This window comes from Lodderomyces beijingensis, assembly GCF_963989305.1.
Source record: "Lodderomyces beijingensis strain CBS 14171 genome assembly, chromosome: 5".
In the NCBI taxonomy this organism is placed as follows: domain Eukaryota; kingdom Fungi; phylum Ascomycota; class Pichiomycetes; order Serinales; family Debaryomycetaceae; genus Lodderomyces; species Lodderomyces beijingensis.
This window is the reverse complement of record NC_089974.1, coordinates 22426-36150: the sequence shown is the minus strand read 5'-3', so window position 1 is coordinate 36150 and position 13725 is coordinate 22426. Positions and strand designations below refer to the sequence as shown.

Here is a 13725-nt window from a genome sequence, read left to right as displayed (position 1 = left end):
CAAATTTTTTCTCTTTCTACTTAAAGACCCAACCTCTTTTCAATCTCACTATGCATATCGACGCCGTTGTTATTCCCACTCATTAGTCCGTTGGGGTAAACGTCTTCCCAGTCCAAACTCAGATCTTTACCCAAGAGTATGTCCTTGTGCATGATGGAGCTGCCTCCCAAACACTCTGGCTTGAAATCTGTATTCTCAACAATGGCCGTTTCCATTGCTCTTTTGATCGGAACACCCGAGCCAAACATGCGTCTATACGTCTCCATTCTTGATTCTTGTTGAGTTTGCTCCCATCCTGTGACTCTAGATTGTAGAGGGTGAAGGTTGTTTATCCTGGATGAGATATTGACCGGGCCCGATTGCGTATGCAATGTTTCTGCTAATGCTGGCGTGTTTTTAGATGCAGTGGTGGCATTTGAGGTTGAGACTGATGATTCTCTTGCGTCTTGAGGGATTATTCTTAAAGACTAGCAGGGTCAATGTTAGTATCTTCATTGAAAAAAAAATAGAGTGATTCGGTGCTGAACCGGGGGAATTGCATACCATCTCTTGCGTTTGGGCTTTTGCGTGGTAGGTTTGATTCTAATGGAAGTCTTGGTGGTGGTTGTAAATTCGGAGGCAAAATTGGCTGTAAGGTGAAAAGTTCGCGATCCACTTTTGCACCCTTCTACACGACTGGTTCATACCACGTCCGCAATCACCACCAACACCATCACCACCATCACCACCGCTTGGAAGCTTTGTAAGAAAGGTTTCCGGTCTTATATATCTTATGAGTTGACGGATAGCTCCAGTTCTGAACCAAGTTTTGCCTCGATTAAGGTGAGTGTCATGTCACCAGTCCTGTTCGCCGTAGATGAACCCACCAAGGGGGGGGAGGGGGGGAAGAACATTCAGCATTGCAAAGCATAGTTTAAAGATAGTTGTTTCATATGTAGGATTTATTCGTTTCCCGCAATAGTTCTACCGACGTTTGTTGTAGTTTGACAAACTGGAAAAAGAGGTTGGACATAACTCTTTTGAAGACATTGGCTGCAAATTGGTTGAAAGGTGGATTCTTTTTTTGATGCTAAAAGGAGAGGTCACGTGATACAGATGATGTCTATCCAAATCAAACCCAGAACCAAAGAGAAGAGCTCCAACTTCTGGCAAAAGTCAGAGGCCAAGTTCTTTGCTGTAGAGTAAGAGTCCTCATGAGTCTCCCTCCTTGCGAAACCTGTCAAGGCTAGCGGGGAGCGGAGATGGATCACTAGCTAAGCTGCCCTTGCGTTAGGGGTAACAACTTTCCGCTTCCTTAGCCCGACAAGAAGAAAACGCATGGTTAAAGCAACCACGTATTGCAGTTATAGCAATGTGGCTGCTTCTATAGAAGCTGGAGGAAGAGAGGGAGGGAGGAAAGGAAAGATCCTTGCGAAACCTGTCAAGGCTAGCGGGGAGCGGAGATGAATCACTAGCTAAGCTAGTGATTCTTTCAGCTTCCTTAGTCCGACAAGAAGAAAACGCATGGTTAAATCAACCACGTATCGCAGCTATAGCAATGTGGCTGCTTCTACAGAAGCTGGAGGAAAGGAAAGAGTGTATGTGCTTGAAAGACAGTGGTGGTGGGTCTCACATCGATGAGCAAAAAGGACCTCGAGGCAGGAAACGAAAAATTTCTAAATCGTCATCTCTCAAAATTATACAACGGTGTTGCCCTCTCCCTCTTTTTCCTTTCACTTACTCCCCACCCACACACACGTGTTACTTGTGCAAGATGACTAGTATATGTGCGGCACCGCAGTGTGGTAAAGAGACGGAGTCGATGCTCAAGTGCCCCGTGTGTCTCAAGGAAGGAATAGACAATGTCTTTTGCAACCAGACTTGTTTCCGAGGAAGCTACGGGATCCACAAGGCCCAGCACAAGTCCGAAGATGGCGAAGAATCCTATATTCCGTACCCGACATTCAACTACACCGGGGACGTGAGACCTCGGTACCCTTTATCACCTAGACGCGCCGTGCCCAAACACATCAAATTGCCCGACTACGCACAACAGGGGAAACCCATAAGCGAGATTAAGAATGACCGTATTGGCAGAATACCAGTGTTGAGTGCCAAAGAAATCACCAAGATCCAGAAAGTGAGCAAGATGGCCAGGGAGATCTTGGACATCACTGCTAGTCACATCAAGCCCGGGATCACCACCGACGAATTGGACGAAATTTTGCACAGAGAATGCGTCAAGAGAAACGCATACCCTTCGCCCTTGAACTACTACAATTTCCCCAAATCCATTTGCACGTCGATTAACGAGGTGATTTGCCACGGGATCCCCGACAAGACCAAATTGAAGGACGGCGATATCGTCAATTTGGACGTGACTATATACTACTTGGGGTTCCACTCCGATTTGAACGAGACTTACTATGTCGGAGATAAGGCCAAAGCTGACCCCGACACTGTGCGGTTGGTTGAAACCACGAGGGAGTGTCTCGACTTGGCCATCCAGGCCGTTAAGCCCGGAGTTGCTTTCAGGGAATTGGGAAACATCATCGAGAAGCACGCATCCGAGAATAACTGTTCGGTGGTGCGGACTTATTGCGGCCATGGATGCGGGACCTTGTTCCATTGCCAGCCGAATATCCCTCACTATGCAAAGAACAAAGCCATTGGCGTTATGAAACCGGGCCAGGTCTTTACAATCGAGCCCATGCTTAACTTGGGAACCTATAAAGATGTCACGTGGCCCGATAAATGGACCGCGGCCACTCAAGATGGCGCCAAGTCGGCCCAATTTGAGCAAATGTTGTTGGTTACTGAAGATGGTGTCGAAGTTTTGACTGCTAGAAATGAAAACTCACCAGGTGGTGCTGTACCTAGAGTATAATTTACAAGATTTGAAAGATTAAAAAACAAACAAAACCCTTCAGTGGTAGTTCTTTTTTTTTTTTCTTCTTCTTCTTTCATTACAAACTATAGTATTTCCTTGTCGCTTATCAAAAGGTCAACTAGACAAGTCTCTATCTTCTTTATCGAGGCCTGAAATACCAGCAATTTCTTTTTGAATGCGATGTTGCTCTTCAGATTTGGCGCGTCGTCAAACGCGCCGTGATTGATTGAAATCCCAGGGTAGCAGGCGGTCAAAACGGTGTAGTGTTTGTACAATTGCATGAGAAACTTGTAATTGGACAACGTCTTGTTCATCTCAAGTGCTCCGGCGTTGTTGGTGGACAGCAGGATCACCATGCGCATAACCTCTCCCGTGCAGTCAAATAAGCCCATGAGATAGTCGCATTGGTCAATGAACTCAAGTGAATGAGTTTCGACGTCACTCGGGAGCTCTTGTTCCCGCATGATGTAAAGAACAACGTCTTGAGGCCTCGAACTCATCAATAGATCCACGACTTTGGAAAATTCCACGTATGACATCAACCCACCGTGGTACTTGTAGTACCCGAATGTGAAAAACTCGACCATTTCCTCAACAGCACCGGCAATGGATCCACGGAGACTTTGGTTTTGCATGGATATGCTGTTGACAACCTTCAACTGCTTGCTGATCGCATCCAAATAGCTTATCAATTCGCTGGAGATCAACTCGGGCTGGCTATCTGCTCGGTGTAATGTGAAAATCGCCTTTTTAGAGTAGCTCGTGATTTCCCTACATGCTCTTATGACCTGCTCTCTTCCACCTTGCTGCTCAAGTAAACTCTTTCTAGCCGGCTTGAATATCTCCTCTTCCAAACTCATTTTTCACAAATCATACATCATAATCATCTGCTTGGTTTCACTCTATTTCACTCCTTGACTATGGATTCCACCGACTTCTACGGTGTTCGCGCGCGAGAGACGAGATGTCAATTTTCAACGCGAGATTTTTTTTTTATTCTTTTCCAACCAACCTGTTGAGTCCAAAGAACCGGTACGAACTTCAAAGCCAGAAGCAATCAAGCAAGCAAGGAAGCAAGCAAGGAAGCACGGGAGAAGTATTTTCATTATTCCCCATGTCATCATCTATTCAATTGCTTAATCCCAAGGCAGAGTCGTTCAGGCGTGCCCAGGCTCTCCAAGTCAACATCAATGCAGCGCAGGGTTTGCAACAAGTGTTGGCCTCGAATCTAGGCCCCAAGGGAACTTTGAAATTGCTTGTTGATGGGTCCGGTGGATTAAAGTTGACAAAGGATGGCAAAGTCTTGTTGACTGAAATGCAAATCCAGCACCCTACTGCAGTTATGATTGCGCGAGCTGCTACTGCGCAGGACGAAATCACTGGCGATGGAACCACCACGGTGGTGCTCTTAGTTGGTGAGTTGTTGAAACAGGCTGAACGATTCATCAGCGAGGGTGTCCACCCAAGAGTCGTTGTTGATGGCTTTGAAGTTGCCAGGGCGCAGAGTCTAAAGTATTTGGATGAATTTAAGACGACATTGGAAAGCTTTGATCGGGAATTTCTCTTACAGATTGCTAGGAGCTCATTGGTCACAAAGGTTACGCCCGACTTGGCCGATGTCTTGACGCCTATTGTCACCGATGCCGTTTTGACCGTTAAAGATGACGAGCTTGCACTCGACTTGCACATGATTGAAATCATGACCATGCAGCACGGCGGTGCCAAGGAAACAGAGTTGATTAAAGGGTTGGTCTTGGATCATGGCGCGCGTCATCCCGATATGCCTCGAAAGGTGAAGAATGCCCACATTTTGATTTTGAACGTATCGCTAGAATATGAAAAAACCGAAGTCAACTCGGGTTTTTTCTATTCGTCAGCTGAACAGCGTGAAAAATTGGTTGCTTCCGAAAGAAAGTTTGTCGATGAAAAATTAAAGAAAATTGTCGATTTGAAGAACCAAGTTTGCGGAGATGTGAATTCAGACCATGGCTTTGTCATTATAAACCAAAAGGGAATCGACCCCATGTCGTTGGACGTGTTGGCCAAGAATGGCATCTTGGCCTTGAGAAGGGCAAAGCGGAGAAACATGGAGAGATTACAATTAATCTGCGGAGGAGAAGCTCAAAACGCAGTAGAAGATTTGACGCCGGAGATTTTGGGTTTTGCCGGACTCGTTTACGAAAACAGCATTGGCGAAGATAAATTCACTTATGTTACCGAGTGTAAGGACGCCAAGTCGGCCACTATACTAATCAAAGGTTCGAACCAGCACGTTTTGCTGCAAACGAAAGATGCAATCAGGGACGGGTTGAGGTCCGTCGCCAACGTGATTAGAGACAAGAGCGTTGTTCCCGGGGCGGGAGCGTTTTGGTTGAGCTGTAACAATCACTTGCTCAGTGACAAGTCGATACTAAAAGGCAAGAACAAGCCCGGCATCAGAGCATTTGCCGAGGCGTTGTTGGTGGTGCCAAAGACATTAGCTGCCAATGCTGGGTTGGACCAATTGGAAACAATATCCACTTGTCAAGACGACATTAACGACGGCCATGTAGTTGGAGTTGATTTGACCAGTGGCGAGCCCTTAGATCCTGCAGTGGAGGGTATTTGGGACTCATTTAGAGTTATCAGAAACGCAATAAGTTCCGCCACGGGGATCTCGTCCAATTTGTTGCTTTGTGATGAGTTACTCAAGGCTGGAAGGTCGTCATTGAAGGAAGGCGCCGGTCCAGGTGGTTCCCCAGGAGGCGCTCCTCCCCCAGGCGGAGCTCCTCCGCAGGGAATGATGCCGCCAGGAATGATGTAAAGACGGAAAAAGAAAAGAATACCTTTTGAGATAGAAATATAAGGCAGTTTAACGTTACGTATTTGGTGACATAACCGTAGGCAATAACCAAATACCAATTTTTATCCATTTTTTTGAAAGGAAGCGACGGATCAGCCCGATCTTCTTGCGTTTACGGGTGAAGAATGTTGGTTTGTTTTTCCTCAGCCGTTCTGGGTTAAATAATAGAGAGCTCTCTGGTTGATAATGCAGAATGCCTTATGCAACTCTGATAAAAATCCTGTTGTTTAGAGGAAGGAAAGAAAGAATGAACGTCGGCTAAGAAACAGAACATCTCTTCTTCTTCTTCTTTTACTTTTGGATCCAAGAGGGGGGACCTGGGAGACGCTAAAAGGTCTAATGATATAGGTCTCTGGGTTCACAATTTTCTTTCTTTAGATAAAGCCCATTGCAGATATCAGAGGTATAAGAGGGAGTTTTTTTTTTCTCCCATTTTTTGCAGTGCCCACTTTTCAGAGCAGGACGATATAATCCGGCCACGTCTTTCGCCAATGCTAGATTAAATCCAGAGTGGTCTTGCATTTGTTTGCCAACCTGTGCTACTTGGTTTATTCAAACCAGGGGGGGCTGCTCGCGAGGCGTATGTTGCTGCCCTGTAACCACACGGCGTTGCCTGGTTTGTTTTAAGGCATCTCCCCAACTTCAAATCACCGACTGTATTGAGAGGAGAAACAGGAAAAGACGGAAGAACAACCCAACTATACGGAAACACCACACCCAGTTGAGACATGTCGGTTCAATGACATAATAGTCAGCACGTCAAAAGAGCTCGGTTATGAGCTCTTGTTATCTTGCTAGTTACTAAGAAGAAGAAGAAGAAGACGAACAGGAAAGTGTCTGTGAGAGGGAACTCCCACGATGGACAATAGGAGCTCAAAGGAACGTATGCTGAGTGATTTTTTTTTTTTGGATTTTCACAACACAATCTAGACAGGAGGAGGCAAACGCATAACCAGCTGTGCATGTTTATTTACCAAACTGTGCCGGAACCATGGAATAAGAAATGAAAATATCCGGAGCAGCAAAAAAGGTGCGTTGGATACACGAAGGTGGGAAGGGGGGCTTTTGGGTTTGTTGGAAACGTTCCAAGATGAAACTGGTGTTCTTTTTTTTTTTCGAAGATTCGAGTGTCACCGCCACATGTTTGATTTGCCCAGCTCGGTTTGGGTACCTTCCATGCAGAAAGTTTTAGAGTCTGCTAGAGCTCTCTTTCTTTTTGTTTCCTGTCTCGATCTTGATACAGTGAAGTAGAAGAGATGTAAACTACCGGTGCTTTTGCCTCGGTGAATCACATGGTCAAGGGTAGGGGAGAGAGGAGCGGAGTGGTGGTCTTTATTTTATTTTTTTTTCCCCCTAAAGTTTAAATCACGGAGTGGATCGTTGCAGAGATCTCGACTGCGCTATGTCGTTTGGTGGAGAAGGAAAGGCTCCCATGGCCCTCCAGCTTTCAGCTTCTAGATTGCGTGTTGTTGTTTTTTTTTTGGTTATCAAGGCGGACGAGCGTATCAGCAAGAGACCCCCAACTTCTCGTATTTTTTCATGTGATTTGGCCAATTTTTATCGGGCTTTTGGGAATAATGTGAGATTCGGTATGGCAACAATTGCCGAGTTTCTGCTGTGAAGATATTTTCGAACAGCCTCGAATCAGAAATTATTAGAGATATTGCCTCATTTTACGGCGATTGGTATGAGATCGTGATAAGTTGATAACTATACATCCTGTGGATAACGCAGCAAAGCAAATGCTTGTTCTATTTGGGCTTTTGGGGCTTTTTGGGCTTTTTGGGGGTTTTTTCTGGCTTTTCAGAGCCCGCAATGGGAAAGCAGTCTTACGTTCTAACGTGCTCGTTTGTCGGTTAAGCTTTACCCCAAGCGAGGTGCTGGCAATCTCAGCTCGCCCAGGACCATCGTTATTATCCTTGAGAAGACGCCACCGCCCCTATTGATGAATTTTACATTCCAATTTTTTTTTTTTTGTTTGTCTTGTCTTCAACTGAGGCTTCGCTTGTCTTGTCCTGCTTTTGTCCTCCTTCTTTTGCTTTATGGAGGGTTAGCAGTGTTAGCGGTGTCAGCAGTGTCAGCAATGTGAGCTGTGTGAGTTGGAAATGCATCATGCTAAAGTTGCTCTAAGGCAACCAGCACAAGTTGTTTTTGACGCCTGGTGATCTAAATTAACTAATCTAAAATCTTCAACAACCAACCAATTAATGCTTGATAAACAAAAAAAATGAGAACAAGACATTTTACATTATACATTTGTGCAAACTACATACAGCAATTTTTGGCAAAAAAAAAACAAAGAGTTGGATCTTTTTTTTAGTAGATAGTATGCTGGCAATCCCCAAGGAGATCTCCAATTTGGCCATCACCGTGGTTAAGAAGGTTGTTTTTTCTTTATATTTTATCATCTTTTTGGGAAAAATTGCAAATGAGTTTTAAGCAATGTTACACACGGTTTCTAATTGAACCAAGAGGTGTTGCGGGTTAATTTTAGTCATAAATCTGCCTTCATGGCGCTTTTCCTGGTGAATTATGCTTACACGCTTTTTGTTCCTGTTCTTGTTCCTCCTCCTCTTCTTCTTCTGCTTCTTCTCCTGCTTCTGCTTTCTGCTCTAGCGGAGTTTTTCAAGGAATATTTATACTTGTTGATACTTCCCAATTATCCTATTTCCCGTTAAACAACCCCTCTTGTGATTGGCATTTCCTCACACCTCGGTCTACCCGATCTCCCCATCCTCACCATCATCATCGACAACGCCAACAACATACCAAAAAAAAAAAAAAAGAGAAACCCGCTATTGCTTGGGATTGTTTCCGAACCTTTTCCTTATTATCACCCGCTTGTCGAAGACATATAGACAAGCGATTTGCAGATATTGGAAAAAACAAAAGCGCATCTTGAATAATCTTGAATAATCGACTTCAAGGTCTGCTATTCAAAGAAAGAAAAATCCCCCAGCTAACAACAACGGATAACAGCTCGTGGCCGGTTTTTTTTGTCCAACTGTTTTGAAATTGGGGATAGAAGATAGGAGCCCATCACCGACACCACCCTCTCCCGCATCCTTAGTGAATATAGCTTCCCAAGTTTGGACAGCTTCATCTAACTGTGTAAAGCAAAATCTCCCCCTTCTTGTCCAACACCCCTAAAACTATTTTCAAAGAAAAAAAAAACCCTCACCAAGTTGATTATCAACAAATTTTCCACCACCCGTTTTCATTGAGAGAATTTTTTTTTGAAGCTTTTGCCATCGCAAATTTCCGACCAACAACTGGACCTTTCACTTAATCCAGGCTTTTGCTATTCAAAAAAGAGTTCGTTAGATATATATTTGAATCTATTCAAACCCATCTCCTAACTAAAAGAAAGTCAGCTACTAAAAGAAAACGTCTAATACCACAGCTAAAGGCATTTCCATAGCCCAAGTTACACATTTTTGTTTTCCTACTTGAAATCACGTTTCCCCATTTTTTTCACATATACAGTTTTGAGGGGAGGACCAAGAAAGTTAGAGTTTATCCTTTCAAATAGAAGCAACTGTAATCCTTGTCGTCATCATAATCATCAGCAGCAACCGCAACAGCAACACTTTGAAGGTGGTTTCAAGAGTAACTGTGTTGTGTTTGTTGTAGGATCCGTTGAAATCCATTCAAATCCTTGAATCGAAAAAAGAAAAAGCCCGAGGCGTTGCTCGATTGAATCATACAACCTTCAAAGTTGAAACTAGATCTTTTCGCTAGAGAGTTTGAGAGATCCCGAGACAGTTCAAGAAAGCAATTGCATTAGCTTTTAAGGAATTTATTTTAATTACCTTTTTCCCAACTTCACGTACCGGAGAATTTTCCTTTTTATTTCTTTTCATAAAAAAGGAAGTTCGCCCCAGATAAGCTTATCGTCATCGTCTTGGTGAATCGATAAAGTAAAAGGAATCAAAGAATCAAAAAAAAAAAATAAATAAAACATCAAGAAATCGATTAAGGTTACCAACACACATTTTTTTCACAAGAAGGAGTCTGTGATTAAGGGGATAAACTTCTGCCACCAGACGAAAAAATAATAATAAAAAGAAAGGCACAATTGAATCTTCAAGTTCAAAATCTCCTAAATCTTTTTTTTTAGAAAAAGGAAGTGTCTATTGACCTCAACCCTTAAGAAACCTATAAAAATTGGTCATTCCTGGCGAACTTCTATAACATCGACAAGGGCATTTCTATATCAAAGAAAAAAAAACAAATAAGAAGGTATCCAACGTGGCAGCTTCTCCACATTAAACAAATAAAAAACTGGACTTTATTAGCTAGAAGCTTTTTCTTCTGAACAAGAGGGTGACATTCATTTGAACAGTGGCACATTTTTTTTTCAAACACTTCCCACATTTTCCCATAATCTTGATAATTATTTTTTTTACCAAAACAGTCCGTCCGTTTTTACACATTTCCACACATTTCCACACATTTTAGGACATTCTTTGCTACCACCACCAGCAATTCCCCCCCCCCCCCCCATATTTTATGAATTCACTATCAAATAGTGATTCCAAAATGTCGCAACAGAATCGACAAAGGCAGGCATCTCAGCAACAGCCGGCTGCTTCCCAATATAGCGAAGTGCCCAGACCCAACACGGGAGGCTACCCTTACTCGGCAAATCCAATCATAGGCACTCACCCATTGACTCATATCCAGCAACAGCAACAACAGCAGCTGCAACAGCAGCTGCTGCTTCTGCAACGATCTACAAGCTCATACACCCAGACATCTAATTCTTCTCAAGATGGACAAGCAAGTAAACAACAAACGGGATTCCATCTGTACCCTCCTCAGCCACTAGCATATCTATCCCAAGACATGTTCAATGCCACGGCTGGACCGCCACAGGGCCAGCATGGCGATTATTCTCAAGTAGGCCAATTACCTTCGCAGCAGTATGGAGCGCAACAGAGGCAGATGCTTCAACCAAATCACCACCAGCATCTGCAGCATCTGCAGCATCCAGGCATGATTCCAGCTCCCTTGGCCCAGTATCCTTCGGCAGACCAGTACCCGGCAGCGGGAAATCCAAACTCCCAACCGGGCCAATGGGACGGTGTTTACAATCAAGGTCAACCACAACAGCAACCACAACAACAACAACAACAACAACAGCAGCAGCAGCAACAACAACAACAGCAACAACAGCAACAACAGCCACAGCAAGCAGCACAACAACAGCATCCATCACTGGTAGAGCAGTACGCACAAGCTGATAAAGTTGCGGCAAAGAAACCGGGCAGGAAGCCACGTGCAGCCAAGGAAGACTCCCTCCTAGATTCTCATTCTACATCATCTGGCTCTACCATACCGAGAACCACTCCAGGAGCAGGCGTGAGTCCCACTACGGCTTCTGGCGAATCCAAAGTCATAACAAAGAGATCACGTATGGGCTGTCTCACTTGCCGTCACCGCAAAAAGAGATGCTGCGAAACTAGACCCAGATGCACCGAGTGTTCCAGATTACGGTTAACTTGTACTTGGCCTAAACCTGGAACCGAGCACAAGAACAAACCCAAAGACCAAAAGGAAGATGAAAATACCATTGACCATGAAATTTACGGTAGGATAAAAGTGTTGAGAGGAATCGTTGAATACAGAAGCAAGTGAATAACGTGAAAACGCTTCCAAAACTGTTGTTGGAGTCCCATTTTTTCTGTTTTTTTTTATTCTTTTTTGTTTGTTTGTTTGTGAGTAAGGCTGTATTATTAGAAAAACATAATGAAATGTGCATATATATATATTTAGAGGTTCAAACGTGGGATACATCGTAGTTGGAGATGATGGTAAATTCTGAGATTCTAAATGCACTGGAGTGAGTGAGTGAGTGAACTTTCCGCCGTGTGGTTGTTATTCCCATATATTACCCAATTAGGAAGTCTACGAGGAAAAGCGCATGGCAATTTTTTTTGAGTTTTCGAGTGCTGTTCAAACTACAGAACAAAGAGAACACTTGCCATACAGTCGACAGAAACAGACAACTCAACCCCCGCTTGCCTTTTGAGCAAGGAAAACATAACAATGGCTTCGGAAGTGTCTAGGAATCTAAGAGCGCAGCAGATCTCCACGTTGGAGCGAATGCTCCACCTCAATAAAGAAGGGTCAGCTGATTTGACATTGGCTTCAAAGTCAGAGGAGATCATTTGGAAAGCGTTGGTTTTGGACCAGAAATCGAGGGATATCCTATCGTCGGTGTTACGGGTGAATGACCTCCTTCGATGCGGGATCACGGTACACTCGTTGATCAGCGGGCAACGGTCGAAATTGCCCGATGTTCCAGTGATATATTTCATTGAGCCCACGCGAGAGAACATTGCGTTCATCATGGACGACCTCAATGAGGACAGATATGAGTATTTCTACATAAACTTCACTTCGAACGTGGACAGAGCTCTTTTGGAAGATTTTGCTAAGCAAGTTGCTCTTCTGGGAAGGGCGAGCCGGATAAAGCAAGTTTGGGATCAATACTTGGACTTTATTGTCACCGAGCCTAATTTGTTCTCGTTGAACATTGCCGAAATATTCACAAATTTCAACAAGTCCGGCACGTCTGAAGATACCATACATCGGTTGGTTGGGAAAATCTCCGACGGGATCATGTCCTTGATCATCACAATGGACGTGGTCCCCATAATACGAGCTCAGCAAAATGGGCCCGCCGAGTTTGTCGCCCAGGAGTTGGATTTAAAGATTAGAGAATACATCAGCAATGCGAAGCTGCTGGGGCTCGGGTTAGACTCCAATGGATCGTTGTCGTTGAGCCAGAGGCCGGTGATTATTCTATTGGACAGAAACTTTGACTTGGCTTCCATGTTTGCTCATTCTTGGATTTACCAATGTATGGTGAGCGACGTTTTCCTGCTCAAGAGAAACACCATCAAGTTGATAAAGCCGGGGAAGGAAGGAGAGGCGGCATCGGTTAAAAACTATGATATCGACCCTCGTGATTTCTTTTGGAATAAGTATTCGCAATTGCCCTTTCCCGATGTCGTTGAAAATGCAGATTTGGAGTTGAATGCGTATAAGCAGGATGCCAAGGACATCACAAACAAGACGGGGATCAGCTCGTTGGATGATATCGATCCAAATGCCAATGCAACTGCAAACATACAACAGGCGGTGGAGAAACTCCCTGAGTTGACGGCGAGAAAGGCAACCTTGGATATGCACATGGACATATTATCGTGCTTGATCAACGAATTGCAAGAACGAAACTTGGACACTTTTTTCGAGGTCGAGCAGAATGCCAACAAGGGCGACGCTAAGTTTCTAAAAGAGTTTTTGTATTTGTTGCAAAAAGATTCGACAAAGGACACTGCGTTGGACAAGTTGAGAACTTTTATCATTTTGACCTTGGTTGGCGACATGAACCCGGATTTCGTAGCCAAGGCAAGGACTATTTTGAAGGAAAAGTACCCCGAGTTGGACATGTCGGCACTAGACTACATTCTCAAATTCAAAGAAAACTCCAAGCTTGCAAATCTTTCAAACTTGAACGACTCCAATAACCAAAACTCATACTCCAGTGCATCCAACTCGTCGCAAAACTCGTCGGCTTTGCTAAGTGGGTTGTCTTCGAAGCTCTACGGGTTGACCGAAGGTAAGATCTCGGAAGGAATCAGCTCCATTGCTTCTCGAATCAAGAATTTCATCCCGGAGAAAAAATCCTTGCCCATTACAAACATTGTCGATGCCATTATGGATCCGCAAAACTCTTCAGCACAATCATTGCAGTTGACCGATGATTATCTTTACTTTGACCCCAAATCGCGCGGAGGGGGCCATTCCAAACAGCCCAAGCGCCAGTCGTACCAGAGCTCCATTGTGTTTGTCATTGGCGGAGGAAACTATCTCGAGTACCAGAATTTGCAAGAAAAAAGCCACGAACCGGGCAAGCCTCCAAAGAGTATCGTTTACGGCAGCACGAGCATCTTGTCACCCAATGAGTTTCTAAAAGAGTGTGAGAATTTAAGTAAGTAGAAAA

The 13725-nt window shown here is 44.2% G+C and overlaps 6 protein-coding genes across 6 annotated transcripts; 4 read left to right on the top strand and 2 right to left on the bottom strand. All coding sequences in view use genetic code 12, as the record gives it.

The window, feature by feature from the left end:
• Positions 1-20: 20 nt before the first annotated feature.
• Positions 21-546, bottom strand: LODBEIA_P39440 (uncharacterized protein; the record flags this gene model as incomplete). Its single annotated transcript, XM_066974110.1, has 2 exons — positions 21-467; positions 544-546. The coding sequence occupies 2 exons, from the start codon at positions 544-546 to the stop codon at positions 21-23; spliced, it is 450 nt and encodes a 149-aa protein (XP_066830882.1).
• Positions 547-1753: 1207 nt separating this feature from the next.
• Positions 1754-2866, top strand: LODBEIA_P39430 (uncharacterized protein; the record flags this gene model as incomplete). The annotated part of the gene is made up of 1 exon (XM_066974109.1): positions 1754-2866. One exon carries the CDS (start codon positions 1754-1756, stop codon positions 2864-2866), a length of 1113 nt encoding a protein of 370 aa, XP_066830881.1.
• An 86-nt stretch (positions 2867-2952) lies between these two features.
• Positions 2953-3729, bottom strand: LODBEIA_P39420 (uncharacterized protein; the record flags this gene model as incomplete). The annotated part of the gene is made up of 1 exon (XM_066974108.1): positions 2953-3729. One exon carries the CDS (start codon positions 3727-3729, stop codon positions 2953-2955), a length of 777 nt encoding a protein of 258 aa, XP_066830880.1.
• A 254-nt stretch (positions 3730-3983) lies between these two features.
• LODBEIA_P39410 (uncharacterized protein) lies at positions 3984-5672 on the top strand (the record flags this gene model as incomplete). The annotated part of the gene is made up of 1 exon (XM_066974107.1): positions 3984-5672. The coding sequence occupies one exon, from the start codon at positions 3984-3986 to the stop codon at positions 5670-5672; it is 1689 nt and encodes a 562-aa protein (XP_066830879.1).
• A 4551-nt stretch (positions 5673-10223) lies between these two features.
• LODBEIA_P39400 (uncharacterized protein) lies at positions 10224-11351 on the top strand (the record flags this gene model as incomplete). The annotated part of the gene is made up of 1 exon (XM_066974106.1): positions 10224-11351. The coding sequence occupies one exon, from the start codon at positions 10224-10226 to the stop codon at positions 11349-11351; it is 1128 nt and encodes a 375-aa protein (XP_066830878.1).
• Positions 11352-11762: 411 nt separating this feature from the next.
• LODBEIA_P39390 (uncharacterized protein) lies at positions 11763-13721 on the top strand (the record flags this gene model as incomplete). Its single annotated transcript, XM_066974104.1, has 1 exon — positions 11763-13721. The coding sequence occupies one exon, from the start codon at positions 11763-11765 to the stop codon at positions 13719-13721; it is 1959 nt and encodes a 652-aa protein (XP_066830877.1).
• Between the last annotated feature and the right edge of the window lie 4 nt (positions 13722-13725).